Here is a 24736-nt window from a genome sequence, read left to right as displayed (position 1 = left end):
GGGTTTGGGTTCAAATCCTGGCTCTGGCTCTTAGTAGCTGTGTGACTTGGCAAAGATACTCAGCCTTCCAGTCTCAGGGCCCTGGTCGGTAAAATGGAGCCATTACAGGCAATAGGAGGCTTATAAGACGTGCTGAATCTCAGAGCCTGGCATCTGGTAAGCCTCCTCAAATGTTAGGCTCTTCCGTAATTGACCTGTTTTCCTTTCCATTCTGTCTAAGTCAGTGACACTTCCCTGAAAAGGTGAAAAGGACGAGAGCTTCCTGCCCAGGGAGAACTCCCAACCATACTCCTGGGTGTGCATCTCCTGTGCTTCCTGAATCTCCTGTTTTCCTACTTAACTCCCTATGCTCTTGCACGGATGCTCTCTCCCTCTGGTCTCTCCTGGAGTCTCTCCTGGGCTTGAGAATAGTCACTTGGTCTCTGGGGCCCTCATGCCCCCTACTTGTCCCCGGCAGCATTAGAGAGGTGCATCTCCTGTGGTTGCTGTGTATCTGGGAAGCTGCCCCAGGGCCTGGTAACTGCCCTACAGTTCAGACCCACAGGGTGTGGGCACCCAGGGAAAAAAGTGGGCTGGTGCAACCGTTGTGTTCATTGCCAGGGGCTGGCGGCTCCATTCTGGCGGCTCCATTCTTTCACTCAACAGGTTTATCAGCTCTGGGGTGGGCGGGTGGTGGTTCATGAACCTGTAGGAGTTCTCTTGGCTTTTCTGAGCGGATATTGAGGTTTAGGCACTCCAGCGATTGCTCCGAGTATAGTGCCTTATTACATGTAGGGTAAAGGCACCACTCAACCCTAGTGCAAGCCGACCCGCTGGAGTGGTTCTCTTTAGTTGGCAGAGGGAAGTGGGGGTGTGGGGGTGGGACTTGAGGCTGTGGTATTTCCCGCTATTTTCCCGCCAGTGCGGAAGCCTAACGATTTTACTGTCACGCTGAGTGGCTCCTTCTCAGCCCTGCCTGCCTTTTCCCATGCTTCTCTGGACACCTGCAGGCTCCTGCAGACTGGCACAGGGATTGAGCACCATGGCATGGCCGGCACCCTGCTTTAAGTCCTCACAAAAGCCCCATCAGTTTTCCACAGGAGGAAACTAAGGTACTGAGCAACGAAGTAACCAGTCAGGGTGCTCTTAGCTTCCATCTGGATCCCCCAAGCCCTCAGCACGCTGCCCTCGCCCAGCCTGCAGTGAGCCTTCCATAAATGTTTGTAGGGTGAATGAGTTACCCAGGGGTCCTGGGGAGGGAGTACTTGGTGCAGTTCCCGACATCGCCCTGTGTGCTTTGGGCCTGAAAGAAATTAGGTGGCACCATACTTAATAGAAACCAGGCAAAGGGCTTACAAGAGATGGCCTCTGCTGTGTTTTTGTCAGGGTTGGGGGCTTTGCTGAAAGGAGGTTTGGAGGCCTGAAGGGGCCTGGCCTGGGTTCCCAGGATTGGGTTCATGTGCCCTAAGGGGGTGGGTGAGTCTCTGTCTCTTGGGGGTGGGGGAGGGCTGCCAGGATGTCTTTTCTTTCATTGGTTGGGAAGCCCTGCCCTCCTCCCCCTCCTTCTCCTGGAACATTCCAGACATTCCAAACTGCCATTGCTTTCAGGATATGGATTAACATCCCAAACTGAGATTTGATTTCACCACCCCATCCCCTCCCCAACTCTTCCCTACCCTGAAAAGAAAGCCCCCAAAACTGAGAGTTTGAAGTAGGAGGAGGGTATTTTTGACCTTTGACCTGAGATTATACTGTGGGACTATCTTCAAAGAGCACTCCTCAAACTGAGTCCCTGCACAGGGGTTGCTTTACGTCCTTACTGGTTTGAACTCCCAAGTGGGCAGCCCCCACCTCCCTGCCCTCCATCCAGAAGAGTTAGCATGAGAGAGGTCCTCTCAGCTTGTGTGGCCCCTGTCATTGGTATTAAACTAGATCAGTATTCTCAGGAAGCATGATACCTCCAACTTTGTTCTTGTTTCTCAAGATTGCTTTGGCTATTCGAGGTTTTTTGTGGTTTCATAAAAATTTTAGGATTATTTGCTCTAGTTCTGTGAAAAATGCCACTGGTATTTTAATAGAGATTGCATTGAATCTGTAGATCGCTTTGGGTAGTATGGACATTTTAACGATATTAATTCTTTCAATCCATGAGCTTGGTACATCTTTCCATTTATTTGTGTCCTCTCCATTTCTTTCATGAATGTCTTAATAGTTTTCAGTATACAGGTCTTTCACCTCCTTTGTTAAATTTATTCCTAGGTATTTTATTCTTTTTGTTGTAATTGTAAACGGCATTGTTTTCTTAATTTCTCTTTCTGATGGTTTGTTGTTAGTGTAGAGAAACGTAACTGATTTCTGTATATTTATTTTGTATCTTGCAACTTTACTGAATTCATTTATTAGTTCTAATAGTTTTTTGGCAGAGTCTTTACGGTTTTCTATCTATAGTATCATGTCATCTGCAAATAGTGACAGTTTTACTTCTTCCTTCCCAGTTTGGATGCCCTATCTTTCTTTTTCTTGTCTGATTGCTGAAGCTAGGACTTCCAACACTGTTGAATAAGAGTGTCGAGAGCGGGCATCCTTGTGCTAGGTCAGTGTTCTCAGTCTTTCAATGGTGTAATCATCCCTTCCTGCTTCTCCAACAGTTTGACTTTCATTGTGAGAGTATCAGCATTTTCTCTGCCCATTTGGTCTCAAAATGAGTTATATGGGAAATTCCTCACAAGGCCAGATGCCATAGGGCTCCCTTTTGGCCAATGAATTGAGTCACAAGAAGGTGGCCTGGTGTGGGATCCAAGGACCTGGAACTGGACTTGTTTCTGATCCTTACTCTTTTGTCCTGCTATAGTCTGACCTCCTTGGATCAGGTTCATGAGCCAACCAAAGTAGATTGCCATAGACATAGATTCTCTCCAACATTTATCCTCTTTTTCCCCTAAGTTATTTTATCCCAGGAAGAGATTTCATTGATAAAGACTTTCCACACTCAGAGCTGCAGAGCTAGAAGGGATCTTTAAGACCTGTCTGTTCCATTTACAGCTGAAGACACCTGAGGTCACAGGGCTGAAACAAGGGAGCTGGCCCAGGACAGAGCCAAGATGGAAACACTTGCAGTTAGAGTTTAGCATCCCATCCTATGTGTTTTCAACACCCCTTTCCTCCAGCTTGGCAAGAGCTAACACGGGCCCCTTTGCATATAACATAGGAATACTGAGGCCTGAAGCTTAAGTGGCTTAGACAGATGAACATCGGATCAGAGGCAGTTTAAGGGCTAGAGATGGACTTTCTTGCTTCCTAGTCCAGTTTTCCCTCATGCCACTATAATTTGGTTAGATGATGTCCCTGAACTAAGAGATTGTGATCAAGGATATGCAAAGACATAAATGACAACTGACCAACACAGCTCAAGTCAATTGAAATGTTTTAAGCCCAGGGATTAGGGCATCGATCTCGGTCTTGAGCAATTAATTGCCGTGGGAGTCAAGCTTGAATCTGAAAGCCTTCCTCAGGGAAAACTACATTTTTAAGAGGCATATGAAAACTGGGAAGGAGAAGTAGTAGTAAAGTGTAGTAAAGTGGGAGGAAGGAAGGTGGTTGTAATGATGTTTGAGTTGTGTGTGTGTGTGAGTCACTCCCACCTTCATATGCACAGGTGCATCTATTACATTTATGTCCTTGCTCGCAAGCTCTTTCTAAGCTCTTTATAACACTATCTAACATTCACCTTATACCACCCTGTGAATAGGTATTATCCCTGTTTTACAAAGAAGGAAACTGAGCCTCAAAAAAGTTAAATAACCTTTTAAGGATCAGTGCTGTTAAGTGGAGCACAGGTTTAAATCTGTATCTGGAGAAAGCGCATAGTTGCTGCACTAGAATCCTGCTGTAATTTGTTTGCACATATGTGTCCCCTGATAAATGGTGAGCACCTTGAGGCCAGGCACTTGCTCTGTTTTGATTATCCCCCGTCCCCAGAGTTTAGAACAAAGTCTAGCATGAAGTAGGCACCAATTAAAGGTATTAGATTAATGAATAATGTCTTATGTGGCTTTGTATTCCTAATGCCGGAAACATAGTGGGTGGTATTAGATGATTACTGAATAAAAGAACTAGTGAGAAACCTAAGTAGAGAGATGAACAAAGTGGCTGTGATTTTTAGAGGATTATGTTACCCTCGTGCTTAGGGCATCTGATTTCGGTTTTCCTATCTGTGGTAGCACTGATGATAATTCTGCTCTCTAAAGTGAGGCACTCCTACACCAAATCTCCATTCCCAAAAGTTATCATTCTTAGACTCTAAGACTTTGGTGTTGAGAAGAAGGTAGGGAGATAAAGACTGGGACAAGGATTAAAAACTGCAGTCACAGGCCCCTAAAACATCCAGAGCTGTTGTTAATCCTGTTCCCTCTAATTTCAGGAGTCGGAAAATTCAGATCCGAAATATTCCACCCCAGCTTCGATGGGAAGTAAGTGATTGGGGAAACTCTCAATGGCAGGGGGTAGTGGAGACTGGAAAGTAAGTGTGAGTCAGCCTGAGTTGGCAGAGACGACTGGGGAGGTCCCCTGGTGGTTTGGGGCTAGGCCAGGGATATTAGTGCTGAGGGGAGGTTGGTTGGGTCTCATCCTTAACCCAAGACCACCAGTGTTAGCCCTTTATGCTCTTCCTATGGTGAAAGGCATCAGGGAGGTGGGAAGGGTGTTCTTTGAGCCCCAAATTTAGTGATGGCAGACGTTGATTTAGGGACCCAGGTCTGCTTCTAAAAAGCCCATTAAATGCCTTTTTGAGCTCAATTACATTTCTGTAAAGATACCATGGTAGGTCGCCAGCATTAGTACCCCAGAAGGAGCAAACTGAACAGGGGATAATTCTCAATCCCCACCTGAGGCTCTGCCTGTGCCCCAGTGCTCTGGGGTCAGGAGTGGCTGGCTTTGGGGTAATTCCTGGGATGCTCAGAGTAGCCTTCCACCCTTCTCCATGCTCCTAGGTTCTGGACAGCCTCCTGGCTCAGTATGGTACAGTAGAGAACTGCGAGCAAGGTAAGAGGGGGCAGAGGTGATGGGGTGGTGGTGGAGGGGTGGGTATTGGAGGAGTTTGGGGGGTCTGCTCTGCTTCGTTTTTCATTACCAAGTTTACCTCCTATACCAAAAGAGGACAGACAGACAGAATGTAGTATGGAGGGAGATACACTGGACGGGGGACCTGGACATGTGGTCCCAGCTTTGGCTCTGCTGCATATCTCTGGGACAGGCTTCTTCTCTATTCAGTGAGAGACTTGAACAAAGTCGCTCATTCCCAACATGAGGTCCCCAGGCTCCTAGGGGTCAACTGAGGTAGAAATAGAGGTCCCAGATTTTAGAAATAGCTTAAGAATGGAAACTATGCATTCAGCCTAAGTCTGCACCCCTTTTACTTTAAAAGCTTCATGAGTCATCATTTTTGGCTGGAATAATCAACTGGCTGTCTCTTTTTTGTAAGAAGCTCTGATTGTCTGCTACATGTCTTTGATAAATTAAAAAAAAAAAAGGAGAGGAGCTACTTAGTACATATTGATGGACAGGCAAAATCTCTCATGAGTGGGCCCCCAGAAGGAGAAATAATAAAAAGAATTCTAGATCATAAAAACTTTGCTGTGATTTTTGAGGTTTCTCTATTGCTTAAGATTATAAATTATTTTCAGAGGAAATGAGCTAAAATAAAATATGGCATGATTTTGATTGTCCATAAGGTAGAGCTTGGTCATCAGGTAGACAAGATACAGATAGAGTTTGTAGATCTTCAAGAAACCTAGCTAATCACCTAGTCAGAATTAAATATTCATCTCCAAATTCTTTGTGGAAAGGAGCAAGCTAAAAATCATAAATGGCTAAAATGTTTGCCTGCACAAAAGAAAGTGCTGAATCAAACAGAGTCTCTCCTGCTCTTAACCCTGTGGCTTCCCTTTTATCATAAATGCCAGGACACAACTGGACGCACTGATAACCATTTCCCAGTACTGCTCACAGCTTAGACTAACGACTAAGTTACTCCTGGACAAACAGAGCAAGAGTGAGCAGTGGCTTGCGAGCACATGCCAAGCCTCACTGCGGGGTCCAGCAGGAGTCAATACTAGTTTAAATCCAGGTCTCACTAGGGAGCTATTACACCCAACGTCTGGAGGGGAATATGTGGTACCTGGAGGGAACAGAATGGGAAACGTTTGATTTTGTTGGACAATAGAGAAGGTCTTCAAGTCCGCTCATATGTCACTTTCTAAGTGAGGTCCTTTCTGTCCACTCTGTTTAAAACTGCACCCCTTACCACCACCTCCCCCTCTCTGATTTGTGTTTCTCCATAGCGCGCATCGCCTTCTGATATTCTATAGAATTTGCTTATTTTACTTGTCGTCCTCCCCTTCTAGAATGTAAGCTCCATGGAGGCAGAGGTTTTGTTGGTTTCATTCACTACTGTATTTCCATTTAACTGGAACATTATTCTTGCAGACTCTTCCTCACCACTGAGGTGAGAGCTGTACTGAAAGCCAGAAGAGTTAAGAGTGTGTGTTGAGGTTTTGTGGTCAAGTACCTTATCCTCAGTGTTGTGGGGGCAGAGGCTTGATTTTTTTCTCCACCCCAGGGTTGAGCAGGCCCAGAGGACCCAAAATCAAAAGACAATGATGTGCCCAGATTGCCTGGAATTCTAATGTTCAACCCAATCTCCTCCCTGTAGGAAAGAGTCTATGGTAATCAAATGAAAATCCGAAAGCTGCTCGGGGTTATGACCTTGATGGGATTAATGGCTGGTGTCATGAATTTACGATGGCCTGAATGTGTGCATTTCCACTGCCAAGATGTTTGGAATACTCAGTCAGGAAATCCTTCCCCTGGAAAACACGCAGACATATTCTTTGTTTCCCTCCCTAGACTCCACAGCAGCCACTCCTGTGAACCCATTTAGCTTGGTCATAATACACGTGCGTTTGGTTAATGTATCCTTCAGGATACTTAGGCCTCTAAAATGGATCTGGGTGTTCCCCAAGTCTCTTCAGCCATATCCTTACAGACCATTTCTTGGGATGTTTACTTCTATAGATTGCTAATCTCACTCAGTGTGTGTTGATTTTTAACTAGTTTAACTTTCCAAGGGTAAATTTTATCTCTCGGGCTGTTGTGTGTGTGGGCGCATGCGTGCTCACTGGGTGTTCGCCCTGCTGCCTAACTGCTGGTATGTTGACTACATCCTTTTGTATACCCAGCTCTCTTGGGGGCTGGGTAGGGAAATCAAAGGAAGACATAGAAAGGAAAATGCAGGAAGGTTAATTAGAATTTTCTAGGAGTTCTGGTGAAAGGGTCCTGAAGGGGGGGTAGTGCTCTGCCTTGTCATTCAAGTATATCGTAAGCTACAAGGAGTCAGCTAGATGCCTCCTTGACCTCACAACATGCAAGGATGAGCTTTAACACTCAGATTCATTGGTGGCCTCTCCAGATTTCACTACTCTAACCCCGGCCTCTGTTTTGCTCCCCCAGTGAACACCGAGAGTGAGACGGCAGTGGTGAATGTCACCTATTCCAACCGGGAACAGACCAGGCAGTGAGTGGGCCGGAAAGTGGGGCTGGGAGGGTCTTTGTGGCATGTTGGGAGCTGGGCCCCCCTGATTCCTGACAGGTTTGGGTTCTAGGCAGACAGGAGTCCCCGCCTGGGTTCTGATATTGTTGTAGCCAACCCCAGACTGTTGTCCTTTGGTTCAGGGATCTCAAAGGTTCCTAAACTCACCAGGATTGATTGCAAGTACATTGAAGTGAGGGACCCAGAGACCTCCCAGGGAAGGTGGGTAATCCTCTGAGGAGGAAAGGTGGCCTCCTCATAGGTTTCTAGTTGCATGAGAGCTGTGGGGTCCGTTGCTGTGTTGATGGCGCCATCTAGTGATAGTGAGGAGAAACTGCAAGATTTAAAAAAAGGATTCGCTGATGTTATGATGTGGCGGGGCAGACATTTTATTGCAGCGATCGCCATGAGCCCAGTGTACACTTGATGGGTCCTTTCAGTCCCATCACACCCAGTTTCTAGCTCCTTCGCCCCTTGGTTGAGCAATTACACTTTTCACCCACCAGTACTGACAAACCATACACTTTGTGCATTTACTCAGTTACATCTGTATCTGACCCTGTTAAAGGCCTTTTGCCACGTTTTGCTTTTGATGGTCTTCTTGCTTCTTCAATGTGCTGCCTCTAGCCCTCTGTTTCCTCCAGCTTAGTGGTACATTGTAAAATCCCGTCACTTCCTCAAATACCATTTTCTTTTAGATGGCTCCTGGGCTCAGAATTTTCTGGAGGCTCTTACTGCCCCATGTGGCCAATCCATGGTCTTGAGCCTGGCTTTAAAGATTGTGTCAACACTTGCTCACTCCCCACTACCTGTTGTTGCCTTGTTAACATTTCTAACCAGCGTCAGCTTTGGGAATGTGTGGGGCTTGCCCCCTTCCTTCAGTGTTATTCAGCCTCGTTTTGCAGACATCCCAGATATACTTAAACTCCTGCTTCCAAGTGGTAAGCAAGCCGTTCTGCCTCCAACTCTTCCTTCTTTTCCACGGAGTTTCCTTAAACATGAAAGGTCCCAGACTGAACAAGTAAAGACAAATCTCTTGATTTATCATGTTTTTATTTATTACATTTATTCATTGATCATGAGTCACATGTGATTCTCATGTGATTCTCATATGACTCCTATATGATAGGTAGTTTTGCCTAAATTTTTTTTTTTTTTTGTGAGGAGGATCAGCCCTGAACTAACAACCATGGCAATCCTCCTCTTTTTGCTGAGGAAGACCGGCTCTGAGCTAACATCTATTGCCAATCCTCCTGCTCGCCCCCCCACCCCCCCCGCCCCCACAAAGCCCCAGTAGATAGTTGTATGTCATAGTTGCACATCCTTCTAGTTGCTGGATGTGGGACGCGGCCTCAGCATGGCCAGAGAAGTGGTGCGTCAGTGCGCGCCTGGGATCTGAACCCGGGCCGCCAGTAGCGGAGTGCGCGCATTTAGCCGCTAAGCCACGGGGCTGGCCCAAGTGTTGCCTAAAATTAATAAGCTGATCCCAAAACTCAATAGAAATAACTTAGTTATGTTTCCCTTTGGTGTCTTATGCCATTTAAACTGGGAGGTTCTCTAAGGTGGAGGTGGGAGTCGGGGGCAGGTGGTCATCTCCCTTTCTTTAGTTGTTCCATGCTGTGACCCAGTAGAGTGCTTTACACCTGGAGGACATTTGTTGTGATTGATATGGATTGGAGTAACCAGTAGATTCTCCCTCTGTCCCCAGAGCCATCATGAAGCTGAACGGCCACCAGCTAGAGAACCACGCCTTGAAGGTCTCCTACATTCCTGATGAGCAGATAGCACAGGGTCCTGAGAATGGGCGCCGAGGAGGCTTTGGCTCTCGAGGTCAGCCCCGCCAGGGCTCGCCTGTGGCAGCAGGAGCCCCAGCCAAGCAGCAACAAGTGGACATACCCTTGCGGCTCCTGGTGCCCACCCAGTATGTGGGTGCCATCATTGGCAAGGAGGGCGCCACCATCCGCAATATCACAAAACAGACCCAGTCCAAGTGAGTCTTGGCTGTTGGGGAATGGAGGCGGGTGCTAGGAAACGGTGGTTGGTCTCTGGGGAGGTTGCGTGCTTCCTGGAAGCACACTGGGGGGCATCAACATTTACCTCTTAAGAAATGTTGGCTAGGATGTGTTCCTTTCTCTTTTCATTCAGGGGTCACTGCTTCCAATCCCAGCCTCGTAGGTCGGGGCAGGCAGGTGGGAAGGTGGAATGGGCCTGGTGCCATTTGGTGGCAGTTCCTGGGCTGTTGTTAGTAAGAAGGGCTCTGTAATTTCTCATAGAAAGTCTCATCAAGCAAACCTACTCTTGGTGAGTCAGCCACTCCTCAGTTCTCTGCGATTTCAGCACTGCTTATTGGTGTCATCAGGGCTGGCCAGCCAGGCCAAGGTCAGGGCCCTCAGTAGTAGGTCACAGTTCCGCCCCATCTCCCATTCCACCACAACCGCGCCTCTTCTCTAATCCTTACAGCTGATCAGTGTACTCTGTGCAAAAGAACAGCTCACATTATGTCCTTAGTCATAATAAATCCTATATAACTTACTTTTAATTCGGGAGAACATGCCTTCCCTTTACAGGTGTTTTAAGGCAGAAACCCAGAATTCAAGGGGAAATGCAGCTTAAGAGTTCTGGGCTGTTGATCCCCACTGCTGTATTCCTGTGATAGACGCCGTCACTCCACCTGCCACCTCCTGACAGAGGCAGGATCCAGAGCACCAGGCTGGTCATGTGTCCATGGCCCTTTCTCTCTGCCCTTCCTAGTTCTGCACTTGATCATCTTGTTCCAAGAAGAGCAGGCCCTATGCCTTTGGTTGAGGAGAGGTGGGGGAGCCCGAAGAAGACCCGGGGGACAACTAACTGTCGTGTCCTTGTGGTCCTCAGGATAGACGTGCACAGGAAGGAGAATGCAGGTGCTGCGGAGAAGGCCATCAGCGTTCACTCGACCCCCGAGGGCTGCTCCTCCGCCTGTAAGATGATCTTGGAGATTATGCATAAGGAGGCAAAGGACACCAAAACGTAAGGCTTCAACTGTTCTTGGAATGTGGGGACTACCACCTCACCCACTCCAATACACACTTTATTAGTAAGAATACAGAGATGTGGGCGATACAGTTAGAAATTGTACAGAAGGATATAAACTGAGAAATGAAATCCTCCTTCCCGCAAGTAACACCTTGTATATCCTCCTAGAAATTCTGTGCACTCAAAAGTGTAGGGGTGTGTGTGCACGTGTACACATGTATATATGTGCACATGTGTGTTTTAGCATAAATAGGATCATAATGAACATACTGTTCTGTGGTTTGCTTTTTTCACTTTCATGCCTCAGTACATATTGACCCACCTCTTTCTTTTTATAGCTGCATAGAATTCTGTAGTATGGCTATTTTAAAGAATACAGTTAGGTGAGTTTTAACATGCACATACCTGTGGAACCGTCACCACACTGAAGATAACGAACATATCCATCACCCTCATTGCACTTGTGCCCCTTGGCAACCTGTCCCTACTTCCCCATTTCTCTATCCTTAGGCAACGATCGGTCTGCTGATTTTTATAACCTTTTCAAATGCAATTTTGTCCTGTGGTTTGTCCTGGAAGCCCCACATCTGGGGTGGCGTGACAGCTGAGTCTCAGCATGGCCCGCTACTTAAGGAGATCTTGTCCCTCATTTCCTCCCCTGTCTTCCGAAGGGCTGACGAGGTTCCCCTGAAGATCCTGGCCCATAATAACTTCGTGGGGCGGCTCATTGGCAAGGAAGGGCGCAACCTGAAGAAGGTGGAGCAGGACACGGAGACGAAAATCACCATCTCCTCGTAAGGCTCTCTTCTGTTTCTCTCTTTATGAATGAGATGCCTGGGAGCCCAGGGTTGGCAGTATTTCATTATGGAGCCTTAATACTTGCGCCTTAAGTTGGATGCAGTTTCTGCCTATTGGAGAAGACTAAAGAAGTGGTAAAGGGCATTTGTTTCTATAAGGGTTGGAGCTCTCCCATCACCACTGCCATGTGGGCTGGAGGGCTGTGGTTAGGGTGCTGCCTCCTCAGTCCTCTGCCCCGCACATCATACCTCAGGTGCTCTGCATCTCGAGGAGGGAGCCTGCAGCTAGGGACCAGGGCTTCAGGGGTGGGCGGACCTAGGTCCTTTTGGCATATGCTCTGTCTGTGTGGAGGCCTGCCTCTTTAGGAGGAAGTGAAGTTAAGAGGGTGGATTAGCTCCTCTGGGAGCACCTTGCTTCTTCATTTCATCAGAGACTTGCTGGTGGGCTCTGTTCCAGAAAGGCACAGGAAATGGATTGCCTTGAAACACTGGGGAAACTTCCAGGCATGAGCATCTTTCTTGCTTTACCAGTGATGAAAACCTGTCTGTGATTGGATTCCTCGCAAATCGAGGGGTTTCAGTTGGGTGTTCTCATCTCCCTGCACCTCACTCTCTACCCTGGTTACAAAGCAAAGCCCAGATGCACAGAGTTTTGGCCAAAAGTTAAACAGCCTGCAGAAATGGTGGAGATGTGACTCATCTCCGGCCTGGCCTGGCTCTGTTTTATCTGTGGAAGAGTGACGCTGCTCTGCTCTCCTGCCAGGCTGCAGGACCTCACCCTCTATAACCCCGAGAGGACCATCACTGTGAAGGGGGCCATCGAGAACTGCTGCAGGGCCGAGCAGGAGATCATGAAGAAAGTTCGGGAGGCCTATGAGAATGACGTGGCTGCCATGAGTGTGAGTGCTGGGCACCTCTCCCCACCCTCTTCTGAGCTGAGCCGCGGCAGGAGTGGGTCTTCCCGCTGAGGTGGGCATGCCTTGCCTTGTGGCCTTGGAGCATTTACTTTGGTTTTTGGACCTCGATTCATGAGAAAAAGGCTTTTAAATTTAGTTGATAGGGCTCATCTGATTCCTGGGCTAGGAGTGGGGTTCTAACCTTGGGCTTCAAGGTCTGCGATCCTTCTATAATTATGTGTAAAACTGGTGTTGATGGCTTTAGTGGGGAGAAGGTCCATAATTTTCACCTGGTTTTCAAAGGGGAGTGAAGATGTAGGGTACATGACCACAAAGGAGAGTCCTAAAAGTCAAACGGAGCTCTGTCCCTGCCACTCTTCACATAGGCACGTTACAGTGTGTGGCTGAGTCCGTCGTCTCTCTCTTCAGAGAGGAGGGACTTCTGAGGGTACAAGACTGGATGGCTCTTCTGGTTGGAGTTGCTGGTTCTTAGTCCAGTGAGAGCAGCACATCGCTCACAACTCCACACCCTGAGTGTGTATGTGAGTGTGTGTGAAAACCAAAAGCTCAGGCAGGTGTTTGTGTAAAAGCATGTCATTCTCCTGTTTTTGGCCCACTCTCTGGGGGTCTTTTCCCTCTTGGTTCAGCCAGCGCCACACACAAGGGACTGGCAGGCCCCCTCAGAATGAGCTGACCTCCTCCTCTCCTTCCTTCTCCAGCTGCAGTCTCATCTCATCCCCGGCCTGAACTTGGCTGCGGTAGGTCTCTTCCCAGCCTCATCTAGTGCAGTCCCACCACCTCCCAGCAGCGTCACCGGAGCTGCTCCCTACAGCTCCTTCATGGTAGGTGCAAGCTCTTGTTACATCTATGGCCTTCCTTAGAGGGTCCTGCTCCTGGTGGGAGCCCGATGCTTGGGAATTTGCAGGGAGAGGGAAGGGAGGTCTGGGGATGCTGCTCTGCATTGCTCCCAGCCACTGGTAACACTTCAGAAGGTTAACCCCGTGGAGGGCAGCCTCGCATGCTGCCGGGAATACTGGCAGCACTCTTCCTCTTCCCTCCTCTTCTTCCTCTCGTCCGGCTTCTTCCCTTTATCCCTGCTGGGCATAGGGACAGCCAAAGAGTGTGTAGCCCAGGTTGGCTCCTGGGTGTCTGCACCTCTTCCTTCTTGAGGATGCATGGCAGGGTCGTGGAGGGGCTTCCGGGCTGGGCCCCTTGGCCCATGCTAATAACGCGCCCTGTCTTGACAGCAGGCTCCGGAGCAGGAGATGGTGCAAGTCTTTATTCCTGCCCAGGCGGTGGGCGCCATCATTGGCAAGAAGGGGCAGCACATCAAACAGCTCTCCCGTTTCGCCAGCGCCTCCATCAAGGTGATCTGCACTGTCTCCTTCCAGGTCCCGGGGTGGAGGAGTGCTCTGCTCCCATCACCTGCTACCTTTGTTCCCAGACGCTCCATCTGGGTGGTGTTGGGGCCTTTTCCCTGTGGAATCGCAGTCCCCTTAGTTTTGACCTTACTCCGTCCTCCCCGGAATGCCTTCCATGCTTCTGGATTTTCAGGCCAGGGAGGAGGCGGGATTGTAGCCTAGAAGGAGCTTAGGTTCTGGCACTGACTGACTTTGTTTCACATCCCAGCCCCTAAACCGTGTGACCTGAGCCCCAGTCTCCTCATCAGGACGGTGGTCATCATAACACAAGTTTAAATCAACATTTGTTTCAGTGGCTGCGTTTGCTGCCCTCCCCGCATTCCCGCATTGTCATCTGTCTTGTCTGTGCCCCTCTCTACACTGAAACCTCCCCCAAGGCTGGGACTGGGGAGAGGTGGGATGGGGAGCCCTTCTTAGAAAATGTCACTGAAACACATCCACCCATGCCCTCAAAACAGTTTTGGTGCAGGGGCGGTGACATTGGGGTTCGGGATCTTTGTTCTTCCCTCCCCTAGTCCTTAGAAGTGGGTAGTAGAAGTGGGGTGGTGGGAGGGAACTGGAGGAGGTAGAGATAGCGGGCACCTCTTTGACCAGCTATTTGCTTTGTAGATTGCTCCTCCCGAAACTCCCGACTCCAAAGTTCGTATGGTCATCATCACTGGACCCCCAGAAGCCCAATTCAAGGTTCTCATCTTTATTGTTTTTCCAAGCTGGACACGGGGAATCGAGTTCGGGTGGGAGTACAAATCCGTCCACGTTTGTAAGCTTCCCTGCAGGTTATAGGGCTGCATGGCTGCTTTTAGACTCGCATCGAGCTTCATTTCTGTTGACTTCTCCTTCCTTACTTCCTGAGGTCAACAGGAGTATGGGAAAGAAGGAGGTCTGGGGTTTCTGCCCTGCACTCTGCCTTAGTTACTAAGGAAGGCCTTCGATGCCAAATTCTCTTTTTTCTTTTATGTCCCTACTACATCCCTGTGTTCTTGAACTTCTGGTCAGACAGCCAAAGAGCTAATGGTTAACTTCGCGTGACAGGGGTGGAGAACAGGGACAGCTCTAGGTTCTGGAGAGTGTCCGACAGCCTGCCCTCTGAGTGACTGATCAGTCACCACTCGGGCAGGGCCTTGAGTTGCTAGCCACTGCCTTGTCCAAATACATGCAGTCATCCCAGACCCCACAGGTCTGGTCTGTAGCTTGTGAATTCTGTTCCTGTGGGAAGTGTCTATTTAGTTACTCTACTCAGGTTCTGCAACATTACGAATAAGAGAAGGGACATGGATGGGTCAGTGCTGTTGGCCTTTCCCTGTCACCTGGCCTAGATGGTTGACCCACCCCTAGGTGGTGGGCATGTGGGCCAGAAGAGGCTTGGGTAGAGCCTGGGGGCTACTCTTCGTGTTTACCACACTTCCCTTTTGTCACATATATGTGTGGCCCCCCTAATTAACATTGACTTCCTCTTCTCAGGCTCAGGGAAGAATTTACGGAAAACTCAAGGAGGAGAACTTCTTTGGTCCCAAGGAGGAGGTAAAGCTGGAGACCCACATCCGTGTGCCAGCATCAGCAGCCGGCCGGGTCATTGGCAAAGGTGGCAAAACGGTGAGCCTTGAGGGCCAGGTTGAAAGTTCTGGACCTTAGTCCCCAAACCCAACAGCTCTACCCTGGCCTTCTGCTCCCCTGCCCTGCTCAACCTTAGGACTTGTGATTTGCCCATTTATTGATTCTGCTCCCCAAGCTCAGCTCCTGACTCCTCCACTTTCTACCTGCTAGTTGCCTGCCTCTTGCCTCTCCCTCCAATCCCACTCATGCTTTCTGGATGGCACCCTGAGCTCCTCTCTGCCCATCCTGCCCCCAGGTGAATGAGTTGCAGAATTTGACAGCAGCTGAGGTGGTGGTGCCAAGAGACCAGACCCCTGATGAGAACGACCAGGTCATCGTCAAGATCATTGGGCATTTCTATGCCAGCCAGGTACACATGGCACTCCCCCGTCACAGGAGGGTGGCAGGAGCCCAGGGATCAGAGAAGCAGGACTCCAGAGATTGACCTTCCTGCCTTGACGAGGCCTGTGGAAGCCTCTGGGCTGGGTTATTCTTCTCTTCTAGGTGTTAGGAGTATGACATGTAGATGCTTTATTCTCTCTTAAGACTCTCTTGACTTAACAACTTTCATGTGTAGTATATGTCATATAAAATTTTATAAATTATATGTTATACATTGTATATTAATGGTCTTTCCTCTTGTCTAACCTTAAGTCCTTCCCTAAGCCCTTATTGCACTGGATAAGAAAAGAAATTTGTATTATCCGTGACCCAGTCTTCTTCAGGGAATAATAATAACAACAGTAATAAGATTACCCTAGATTACCTTTTTCCAGTGCAGTCCCTTCGCCTTTCCCAGAATGACTGCTGCATCCCTGGTTCTGGTTCTTCCACCCTCCCATTCCCATTCCAGAACTCACCATCCCTGCACTGCCTCCAATGAGCCAGTCAGCACTGCCCGTCATTGGGTCTGACTCCAGAGCCTGGAAAGGAGTGTGAATATCAGGTTCACATTTTCTCAAGCTCAACAAGTCAGAGGAAGGATGATTGAAAGCTCATGGGGTTATTCTAAAATCCTCTTGTTGGAACTGGAAGGGACGTGGAGACTGTTGGACACAACCGCTTCCATTCACAGAGGATAAGCATGTCACAGCAGGCTTGTGGCCTGTCTGGCTGCTGAAGCAATCAAGGGCAAAACAGGAACCCAGCACCCCGGCTCTGGGCTGCCAGTGTAGTGTGGCTGCGCAGCATCAAGAACACGGATTTTGGAGCGAGAGGCTTTGGGCTCAAACCCCACATGGTCTTTCTGCTGTGTGACCTTGGATAAGCAACTTTGACAATCCTTTGAGAAGCATTAATAAGAGCCACAATAATATCTTAGATTTATGGGTGTTTCTGATAAACACCAAGCACTATTCTATGTGGTTTATATATTTTAACCCATTTAATCCCCACAACAACCTCAGTTTACAAATGAGGTTTAAGAGGGTAAACGATATAATCAAGGATGCACAGACCCAGGGTGTATTAAATACCGAAGTGGGGAAAATATTTGTTGGTTAGAATGAGAATTAAGTGAAAAACTATGTAAAACATCAAGCACAGGGCTGACAGGAACTAATAGAAATATTGATTCCACATTCTTTCCCCAACCTAGACCAACTTTCTTTTTAACCAAGCACTCAGTTTATGGAAAGGGAGACATTCTGGTAAATATCAATCAAGTGAATCACATTTTGCTGTTTATTTCTGTTATAAACCTTTGTTCTTAGGGAAGAAACTTTTTAATAAGGAAAGAGTAAAGATACCGATCCTTTGGTATTTTGTTGACTTTCACAGTGGAGATTTATTTCACTGCTGTTTTTTTAGTTAATCCATCTTGGGGCATTTCACCCCCTTTTCTGGGGATGTTTGCATGCGTAGTAGAGTTGTGATTTGTGATGAGGTCTCCTAATTTATGACCCTCTGACAACATATACTCCTGGAAACTAGAGTTCCATTTTGGGTCCAGTAACATGTGTGTCAACTTTGTTGATTTTTAAACTTTGTCAAGTTTTCAGTTCTGAATGAGTTCATACTACTATTTCTCCTGCTTTCCCCCCTCCCCCACTTGCTGTATTATCCAGTAATCCTCAGGGGTCACTTAGACGCAGAGAACCTTAAGGTCACTCTAACCCTCAGTCCCATGTGTCCTGTTCTGTTTATTGCTGGTGTCTGGATCCTGATGGCCCCTCTCCCCGTGTCAGGCTATCTCCATGCCTTTGGAGGTCCTCACTCCCTCCCTCTTGCCTGTTCTCTCTGCAGATGGCTCAGCGGAAAATCCGAGACATCCTGGCCCAAGTTAAACAGCTGCACCAAAAGGGACAAAGTAACCAGGCCCAGGCGCGGAGGAAGTGACCAGCCCCTTTCCATCACGTCGACTCAAGGACCATGGGCTGAAGTCGAGAGCGCGTTCTCCCCAGCAGGCCTGAGAATGAGTGGGAATCAGGGACCCTCGGGCTGGGATGGAGATCAGGTTTGCCCACTTGCTTGAGAATGATGTTCCAGTGAGGAACCCTGATCTCTTGGCCCCAAACACCAAACCAATTGGCCCAAGACTGCCCACCCCTCAGGGTGTCACCATGGAAGTTCTAGCACAGGGTGCTTTTAAACGTGGATTGTTTAAGTTCTCCAGGTCCCACCGAGAGGGTGGGTCAGACCCCAGTGGGAAGAGAAATAAAATTTCCTTCAGGTTTTTAAAACGTGCAGAGGGGTGTTTTAGTCAGCCTCAAAGGATGGTTTGCTTCTTGACCCTAAAATCCTTCCAGCCTTCTATGACTTGGTTTATTGATTAAAATACCTCTATTCTTGTGTCCTGACATAGCCTCTTCCTATATTCACACTAATTATTTTATCTTTACTGCTACCAGAAAAGGTGGGAACCAATGCATTGCTTTGCTTACATTATTGACTCAAAGGGAGAAGACACATCTGCATCTGTAGTTTAATTCCATTTCCTCCCTAACCAAACAATAGGAACAGCAAGGAGTGAAGAATGGGAGAGAATGGGGAGAAAGATGATTAAATATATAGTAATCCACGTTTAAAAGGAGTGCCCTTGTGGCTGATCTATTCCAGATCACCATGATGAAAAATTGGAACAATTAAAATTTCCCCCACCCTGCTGGGGCCTCCCCACCCCACTCATGTCCCTCTAACTGTATAGGTCCCATATCATGTCCAGGTGCACGTGGGTGGTACTGAATGCTCAGCGGGATAGGGGCCAACCACTGTTCTGTCCCTGATTCCCACCATTCTCAGGCAGATTTTATATTTTTTTAAAGTCTATTTTAATGATTGGATATGAGCACTGGGAAGGGGACACTAACTCCCCTTGATAAAGTCTCAGTTCCATGGAGGACTTGAGTGGCCCCAAAGGCTGCCACTGTGCCCTCACCCCAGCCCATGTGCTCTCATAAGGGCTGGTTCCCAGAGGCAGGGGTTGCGGGGCACTCCCCCCCACGGCACTGTTCCCTTGGTGGTGGTGGGATGTGGAACCCAACCCTGAGCTCCCGATAAAGCTAAAGTCCATCATCTGGCATATATTATGAATAGTCAGTAAATTGGAGAGTATTTGCTTCTGTTTTTATCCTAGAGGCATATGTAACTGATGGCTCCTGCCTCCGTGAATCATGGGCATGATGAAAGATGTGCCTAAAAAACAAAATTCAAAATACCAGCAGCCTTATGCACAAAGGGGTAAATAAGCTTAATTTATTAATTTACCAGGCTCAATAAGATCCCGTTTGCAGTCCAGCCCTTGTGGAAGACAGCAGCCATCAGTTAAATGAGGTTAGGCCTCCCCTCCTAATATACTGATTGTCAATGCATATTAGCCAGGTGGTGCAGTTTAGCTGCCTTGGACAATGCTATCAAGTGTGCTGGGAAGGGAGGAAGGCTTCTCTGCATGTGGAAAAGCCCATGCGTGGAGTCCTCTCCTTCCGACATTGCAACAACAGTGACAACAAGACAACCGTGATATGTGGGCGGAGTCAGTCAGGTAATGCTGTGCGCGAAGTAAACTACCTCAAGGTATGGAGTTACCTCAGCAATTACTTTCCTTTTTGTTCCCCCCACCTCTTTTTTTTTTTTTTAATCTTTTTTTCTTTGCGGCTTGCTGATATTTTATATAAAAAAGAAAAGCAAAGCAAAAGAGAAGCTGATAGTCTTGAATATTTTATTTTTTTAATGAAAAGAAAAAAATGAGAAAGTTATGTTTCATAATTTCTTACAACATGAGCCAGTGTAACCCTTTAGGAACTCTCTATGGAGAACAGGCCCTGTGGGAAAAGCGGGCGGGGGCTGGCTCCTTGGGAGGACACTGGGGCTGGGAGGGAGGCCTAAGTTGGAGAGAGCCCAGGGGTAGTGAGGCTCTGCTCTCTGACTTCCAGATTCCTAAGCCGCTGGCCTCTCCTGGATAGTCCTGCCTGATGGGATTCAGAGGCCACGCAGAGCTGTGGGCCCCCGATGACAAAACACCAGTCTCCAACAACCGGCCGTGGTCCCCTCTCTCCCCCTTTGGTTGAAGGGCACCCCAGCCGGATTTTCCCACCAGTGGTGCTGTTGAGATATTTAAAAATATTGCCTCCGTTTTATCGAGGAGAGAAATAATAACTAAAAAAAATATACCCTTTAAAAAAAAGTCTATACTTCTCTGCCTAAAAATTTGGGAGCCAAGATTCTGTTGGTGGAAGAGACACAGCCACCCTCTCACCCTCAGAGAGGTCCACCCGGTTTGTCATTGCAATGCTTTTCATTTGTTGTTATTGCTGTTTCATTTCAGTCCCATCTTGCTGTTCTTCTTGGTCTGTATCAATAGACCAGGGGCAAATGGGTACACAGATAACTGCCCCTCTCATCTCCCTCTGTTGTTTAGATTGATCTGATTGATTCTAAGAGTGGACCCAAACTTAGGGAATTCTTGATTTAGGGTGGTGGGTGGCAAGGAGGGGCAGGGGATACAGGAACGTGATTGGGGACAGGTTCCTGCCTCGTTCATGTCTTACCGCTTTCTCGCCATGACGTTCCTTGATAGCCCCCAGAACTGTCTACCCAGGAGAGAGGAGGAAGCAGGAAAGCATTTGGGGGTCATATCAGGCCAGTATAATGAAGCTTCCCACCTGTTCTAACCACAAAAAAGGGTCTCCCAACTCCCATCTCTGGCTCTATATGCTTTATCCCAAAATGAAGCAGGTGACATTCAGACATCGGCCGTTTAGTGATTAAAGGCGAATTTCCAGCAGCAAGCATGCTTTGATATCTGGTTCAAACTACCATCAGAAAAGAAAAAAATATCCCACAGTACCTGAAATGTGATTGTTGCAGTGTTCAGTTTCCTCGGGATCGTGCTCCCTTCACACCTTAAGCCCACATCCTTTTCCTTTGGCGGATTCAGCTCCCCGTAGAGACCAGGAAGTGTGGCGAGGGCCAGTCAGACTTGGGTTAGGCATAGCTCCTCTCATTGCTGATACTTGCCCAGCAGGAAAATTGTGAAAGTTACACTATCAGAAAGCAAGAGGAATATGGTGTGGTGGGTAAAGTTTAGCAGGATAAAGGGCCTGTCTTGGTAGATCTGCCTTTGGCCCCTAGGCTGGGTCTTGGGGCAGTTCCCTGCCCTCCTGCCCATCACCTCCATTTCCCCATCCTTGGCGAGATAACAAGCTAACTGAAAAGCACTTGGGAGATTTGGATGATCTGAGAAAAGCGACTTTTAAAAAACCACTTCTGTGCTCTAAGATATATATGTGTGTGTGTGCTACATATATATTTTTAAGAAAGGACCATCTCTTTAGGATATATTTTTAAATTCTGTGGAACACATGAAAAACCAAAATGGTTTGACTCACCGACTTTGAAGCTGCATCTGACAGTTACACCCCAATGGCTTTATCCCCTCTGGGTCTGGTTGCCTTTTGTAGTTTGGGCTGTGGACTCGGCTCCTAGGAGGGGTCTGGGTAGGAGAGAGCCAGGTTTAGGGACAGGGAGTTGTGTCACCTTCTGCCCCTTCCTCTCTTCCTCCCAGTCCTTCTCGGTCTTTTCCTTTCCCTTGAGCTCTCCACTTCTGGGGCAGTTGGGAGCTATTCGCTTAGTTATGCCTCACTATTGGCAGAAAAGACCCCACGTAAAACCCAGAGAACACTGGAGGGAACACTCCAGTTGGTTCTATGTGTCCGTTTTCCTCTGTGCCAAAGACAGACAGAGGCTGAGAAGAGGCCGTTTCTGAATCAAGCAATAGCCATCTTTCGACATATACCTGGGCTATCTGAGAGGGGAAGGGCTCCTGGAAACATTGTGAGCTAAAGACATGTCCCTTCCCTTCTGAGGCTCCTGGGGGACATGGGGGTGGTATGTGCCAAGGGGTAGGGAGCTGAGAAGGGGGTCCAGTGGCTTCTGGTTGCACTTTGGGGAAGGAGGGGAAGTTTGGGGCTCCTCCACGTGGGACTGCTCTCTGTCCCCTGCCCCCACTGCAGAGACAGCACGGAGGGTTCCCTTCAGGCCTGGCAGACTGGCTTTGAGGAGGGGCCTCAGTTAGCTCTCAAGGGTGCCTTCCCCTCCTCCCACCCCAGACACACCCTCTGCCAAACTGGGAACCAGCAGTGCTATGTAACTACCTCACAGAGCCGCAGAGGGACCGCCTGGGCTTCCCGAGTCACAAAGAAGCTGGCGCCTCTAGTCCGCCCTTTCCTCCCATCTCTCATCCAGGGCTGGGAGGTCTCCTCCTTTCTTTACCCTGAAGTGGTTATGGGGAGGTCCTAGTGGCTTTGACATTCAAACCATGCAACTGTTTCGCCTGTTTGTTGAAAATTGGTAGAAGGGAAACAGCACAATCTGACACAGTAATTGTAGGAAGATGGAAGAAAAATCCTCAATGCCAGGGGACATAAAGCCATTTCCCTTCCAAACGCTCGATGATTTAGATGCAGAACATTTCTCTTGTATTCAGACTTAGAGCAACACCAGCTGAAAACTTCAGTTTCTTTCCTTTGGATACATAAGGCTTCTCTTTCGTGGTGCAGGACAGGGAGGAGGCCTCATGACCGAAGGTGGATTTTGAGGGTGAGGGCCGGAGCCCCAACCCTGACCCTCAGCCCTGTGCACCTCCTGGGGGGCACAATCTGATGGCACCACTACTGGTGTCTTAGTGTGGTTGAATCCGGACTGACAAGACAAAAGAAAAAGAATTTTTTTTTTCTTAAATGAAACAGCAGGAAGCTCTTTGGGAGCATGTGTTTTGAGTAACCACAGGTGATGGATGCTACGAGTATAAATGGATTAACTACCTCAATCCTTACAATAAGATTGGAACCAAGGGCAGGGACTCGTGCTTAAGGATGTGAATCCCAGCCAGGAGGAGTGAGTTGAGGCTTGTGCCACGAAAGGTTTATCCTTGAACAGGCAGGCCTGCCTGGATCCCCCACTCAGATGGATTGGGTGGGGAGGGCTGGCCATTAGGTCCCCCCATTCTGCCTTCCTTGCCCTGGGGTCCCTCCAGCTTGCCCCTCTCACCTGCGATACCTTTGTTAGACCAGAGGGGGAGGAGAGGAATTGCCTTCTCTCTTCTGCCAGAGGGGGCTGGCTGGAGGTGGAATCTGGGGCTTGGCCTAGAACCCACCACTCAGCCCCAAAGCCAGGAAGCCTGGGGAAGCAGACCTAAGACCTCTTCAACAGGGTTTCTTTGAGATGCTCCACCTCCACTATACCCGCTTCTCAGTCTTCACGGGGACAGTGGGCTCTAGAAGGAGAAAAGGTGGAGCCGGATCCTGTGTCCTGAGAGTCCAAGGCCCGGCCCTCTGGTCCTCTGGTCGCTCAGGCGTCTTTGTAGTCGGGGAGCTCCACTGGGCCGTCCCAGCCCCTCCCCACCCTCTAATGGACCTCCTCATAGAAGCCCCATTTCACTTTTGTTTTATCTACCTCTTAGCAAGACAATAGAGATAAATTAGGTAGTGGCAACTCCACTTGCTTAGGTTAGGGGGGGAAAAAGATTTCTTTTTCCAAAGGAAAAAAAATATTACCTTAAAAATACTTTCCAAAAAACTTAAAAAACCAAAAAAAAAAAAAAAAATTAAAAAAAAAAAGAGGGAGACATTTTCCAGTGACCACTGGATTATTTTAATTCCCCAAACTTTTCTCTTTTTTTCCCCCGTAAATAAGTTTGACTCTGGCGATTTTCTCTACTTGTTTAAGATGATGTGCTATTCTAACAGGTACACCTTTCACAGTCTGCCCCCTGGCTTGCCCCACCCCACGCCCCATTCCTGCCAACGAGTCCTGCCCGAGCTTGTCCCCCCACAAAGAACAAAGGCTTTGTGTGTGTTGGAGTGCTTAAGTCTTGACTAACCATTTCCCCCCCGTGGGGTTGGGGGGCCACTTGTAACACTTCTGTGCAAATTTTATGTAACCCACTGCAATGTAAAGGTGTTTGAGATGAATTTCAGCAGATAATGAGTTAGCATAACGAATAAACATCCTCTACACCGTTTGGACTCTCCCCTTTCTCTAGCATCTTGATCCTGGTTCCGGAAACCAAAATAAGTCAAAAGAGTCCCCTCCCCGAGGCAAAGTGAATTGGTATCCAGTCCTGAGACATCACTTACTCAGGATAGTGAAAATGTATTTTTATGAATGCGAATCATGGTGGGGGCTGGAGGGGGGATCTGTGCTGGTGGTGGTGCTACCCTCTTCTATAATTGCTGCCACTTTGAACATTGTACTTTGCTGGAAATCTGCCAGCCACCACCACTCGGATTTTGATTGTACCCTTTCTCCCACCGTTTAATCTGTTCTTTGCTTTGTTGGGGGAGGTGGGGCAGCTGGCTCAGACTTTTGGAGTTTGTTCTTTTGCTGGATGAGCACTCCAGTTTTCTTTCCCGTGAAGGTTGTTTCAGCCACAAACCGCTTCATTCCGCTGTTTCAATTTCAAAATAAAAGGAAACTTACATTGAAAGCTGAGTGTGTCTGTGTCTGAGGGAGGGTTTTCGGGGTCTAGTAGCTGAGATGCTCAGACCTTCAGGGTTGACCTCAGTGTGAGAGCACTGGTTCCCAGCGACCAGAGTCACTCATGCGAAGTGGGCATTTTTCTTACATTTACAGGATGGTAACAGAGGAGTGGCTTTTAAATGGTGCCTTGCTCTTAATTTCCTTTGCACGTTGGAGTAGGTCTTCACCGTTAAAGAAGATGTTGCACAGTCGTTGTGTAGAGCAGTCGCAGTTGCTGTGGAAGCGAGGAGGACGTGCTGCTACTCCTGACACCTCCCCTGAGGAAAACGATGCAAATGGCTTCTTTTTCTTTCTGGGTTTCCTGGAAAGGGAACTCAGTCACCCTCGACGGTGACCCTGCCCTCTCCTATTTTTTTTCCTTTTTGAAGGCCAGATTGGTGGAGAGAGCCTCGTGTGACACAGCCTGGGGTCCAGCTTGGGTCTCCTGATTCTTGGTCCAGCTATATCATCTGTCTGTCAAAGATGACATGACGGTCC

General features: G+C 48.2%; 1 protein-coding gene across 3 annotated transcripts in view; it reads left to right on the top strand.

The window, feature by feature from the left end:
- IGF2BP1 (insulin like growth factor 2 mRNA binding protein 1) overlaps nucleotides 1-24206 on the top strand; it is a 45062-nt gene extending 20856 nt beyond the window's left edge. Inside the window, exons 3-15 of one of the 3 annotated variants that reach the window (XM_014790788.2) lie at nucleotides 4400-4448; nucleotides 4968-5019; nucleotides 7486-7549; nucleotides 9273-9554; nucleotides 10436-10570; nucleotides 11248-11370; nucleotides 12137-12272; nucleotides 12989-13111; nucleotides 13520-13636; nucleotides 14300-14374; nucleotides 15152-15283; nucleotides 15540-15653; nucleotides 17528-24206. In XM_014790788.2, the coding sequence (XP_014646274.1) occupies nucleotides 4400-4448; nucleotides 4968-5019; nucleotides 7486-7549; nucleotides 9273-9554; nucleotides 10436-10570; nucleotides 11248-11370; nucleotides 12137-12272; nucleotides 12989-13111; nucleotides 13520-13636; nucleotides 14300-14374; nucleotides 15152-15283; nucleotides 15540-15653; nucleotides 17528-17620 (1495 nt within the window). In that variant the 3' untranslated portion in view covers nucleotides 17621-24206. Of the gene's footprint in view, nucleotides 1-4399; nucleotides 4449-4967; nucleotides 5020-7485; nucleotides 7550-9272; nucleotides 9555-10435; nucleotides 10571-11247; nucleotides 11371-12136; nucleotides 12273-12988; nucleotides 13112-13516; nucleotides 13637-14299; nucleotides 14375-15151; nucleotides 15284-15539; nucleotides 15654-17527 lie in introns of all 3 variants that reach the window. The other 2 variants (XM_004434644.3, XM_087441024.1) reach the window with 2 other exon arrangements.
- The last annotated feature ends 530 nt before the right edge of the window (nucleotides 24207-24736 follow it).

The sequence above is a fragment of the Ceratotherium simum genome, chromosome 16, assembly GCF_057802395.1.
Source record: "Ceratotherium simum simum isolate JZ-2026a chromosome 16, ASM5780239v1, whole genome shotgun sequence".
NCBI classification, from domain to species: Eukaryota; Metazoa; Chordata; class Mammalia; order Perissodactyla; family Rhinocerotidae; genus Ceratotherium; species Ceratotherium simum.
This window is presented reverse-complemented; position numbering and strand designations above follow the sequence as displayed.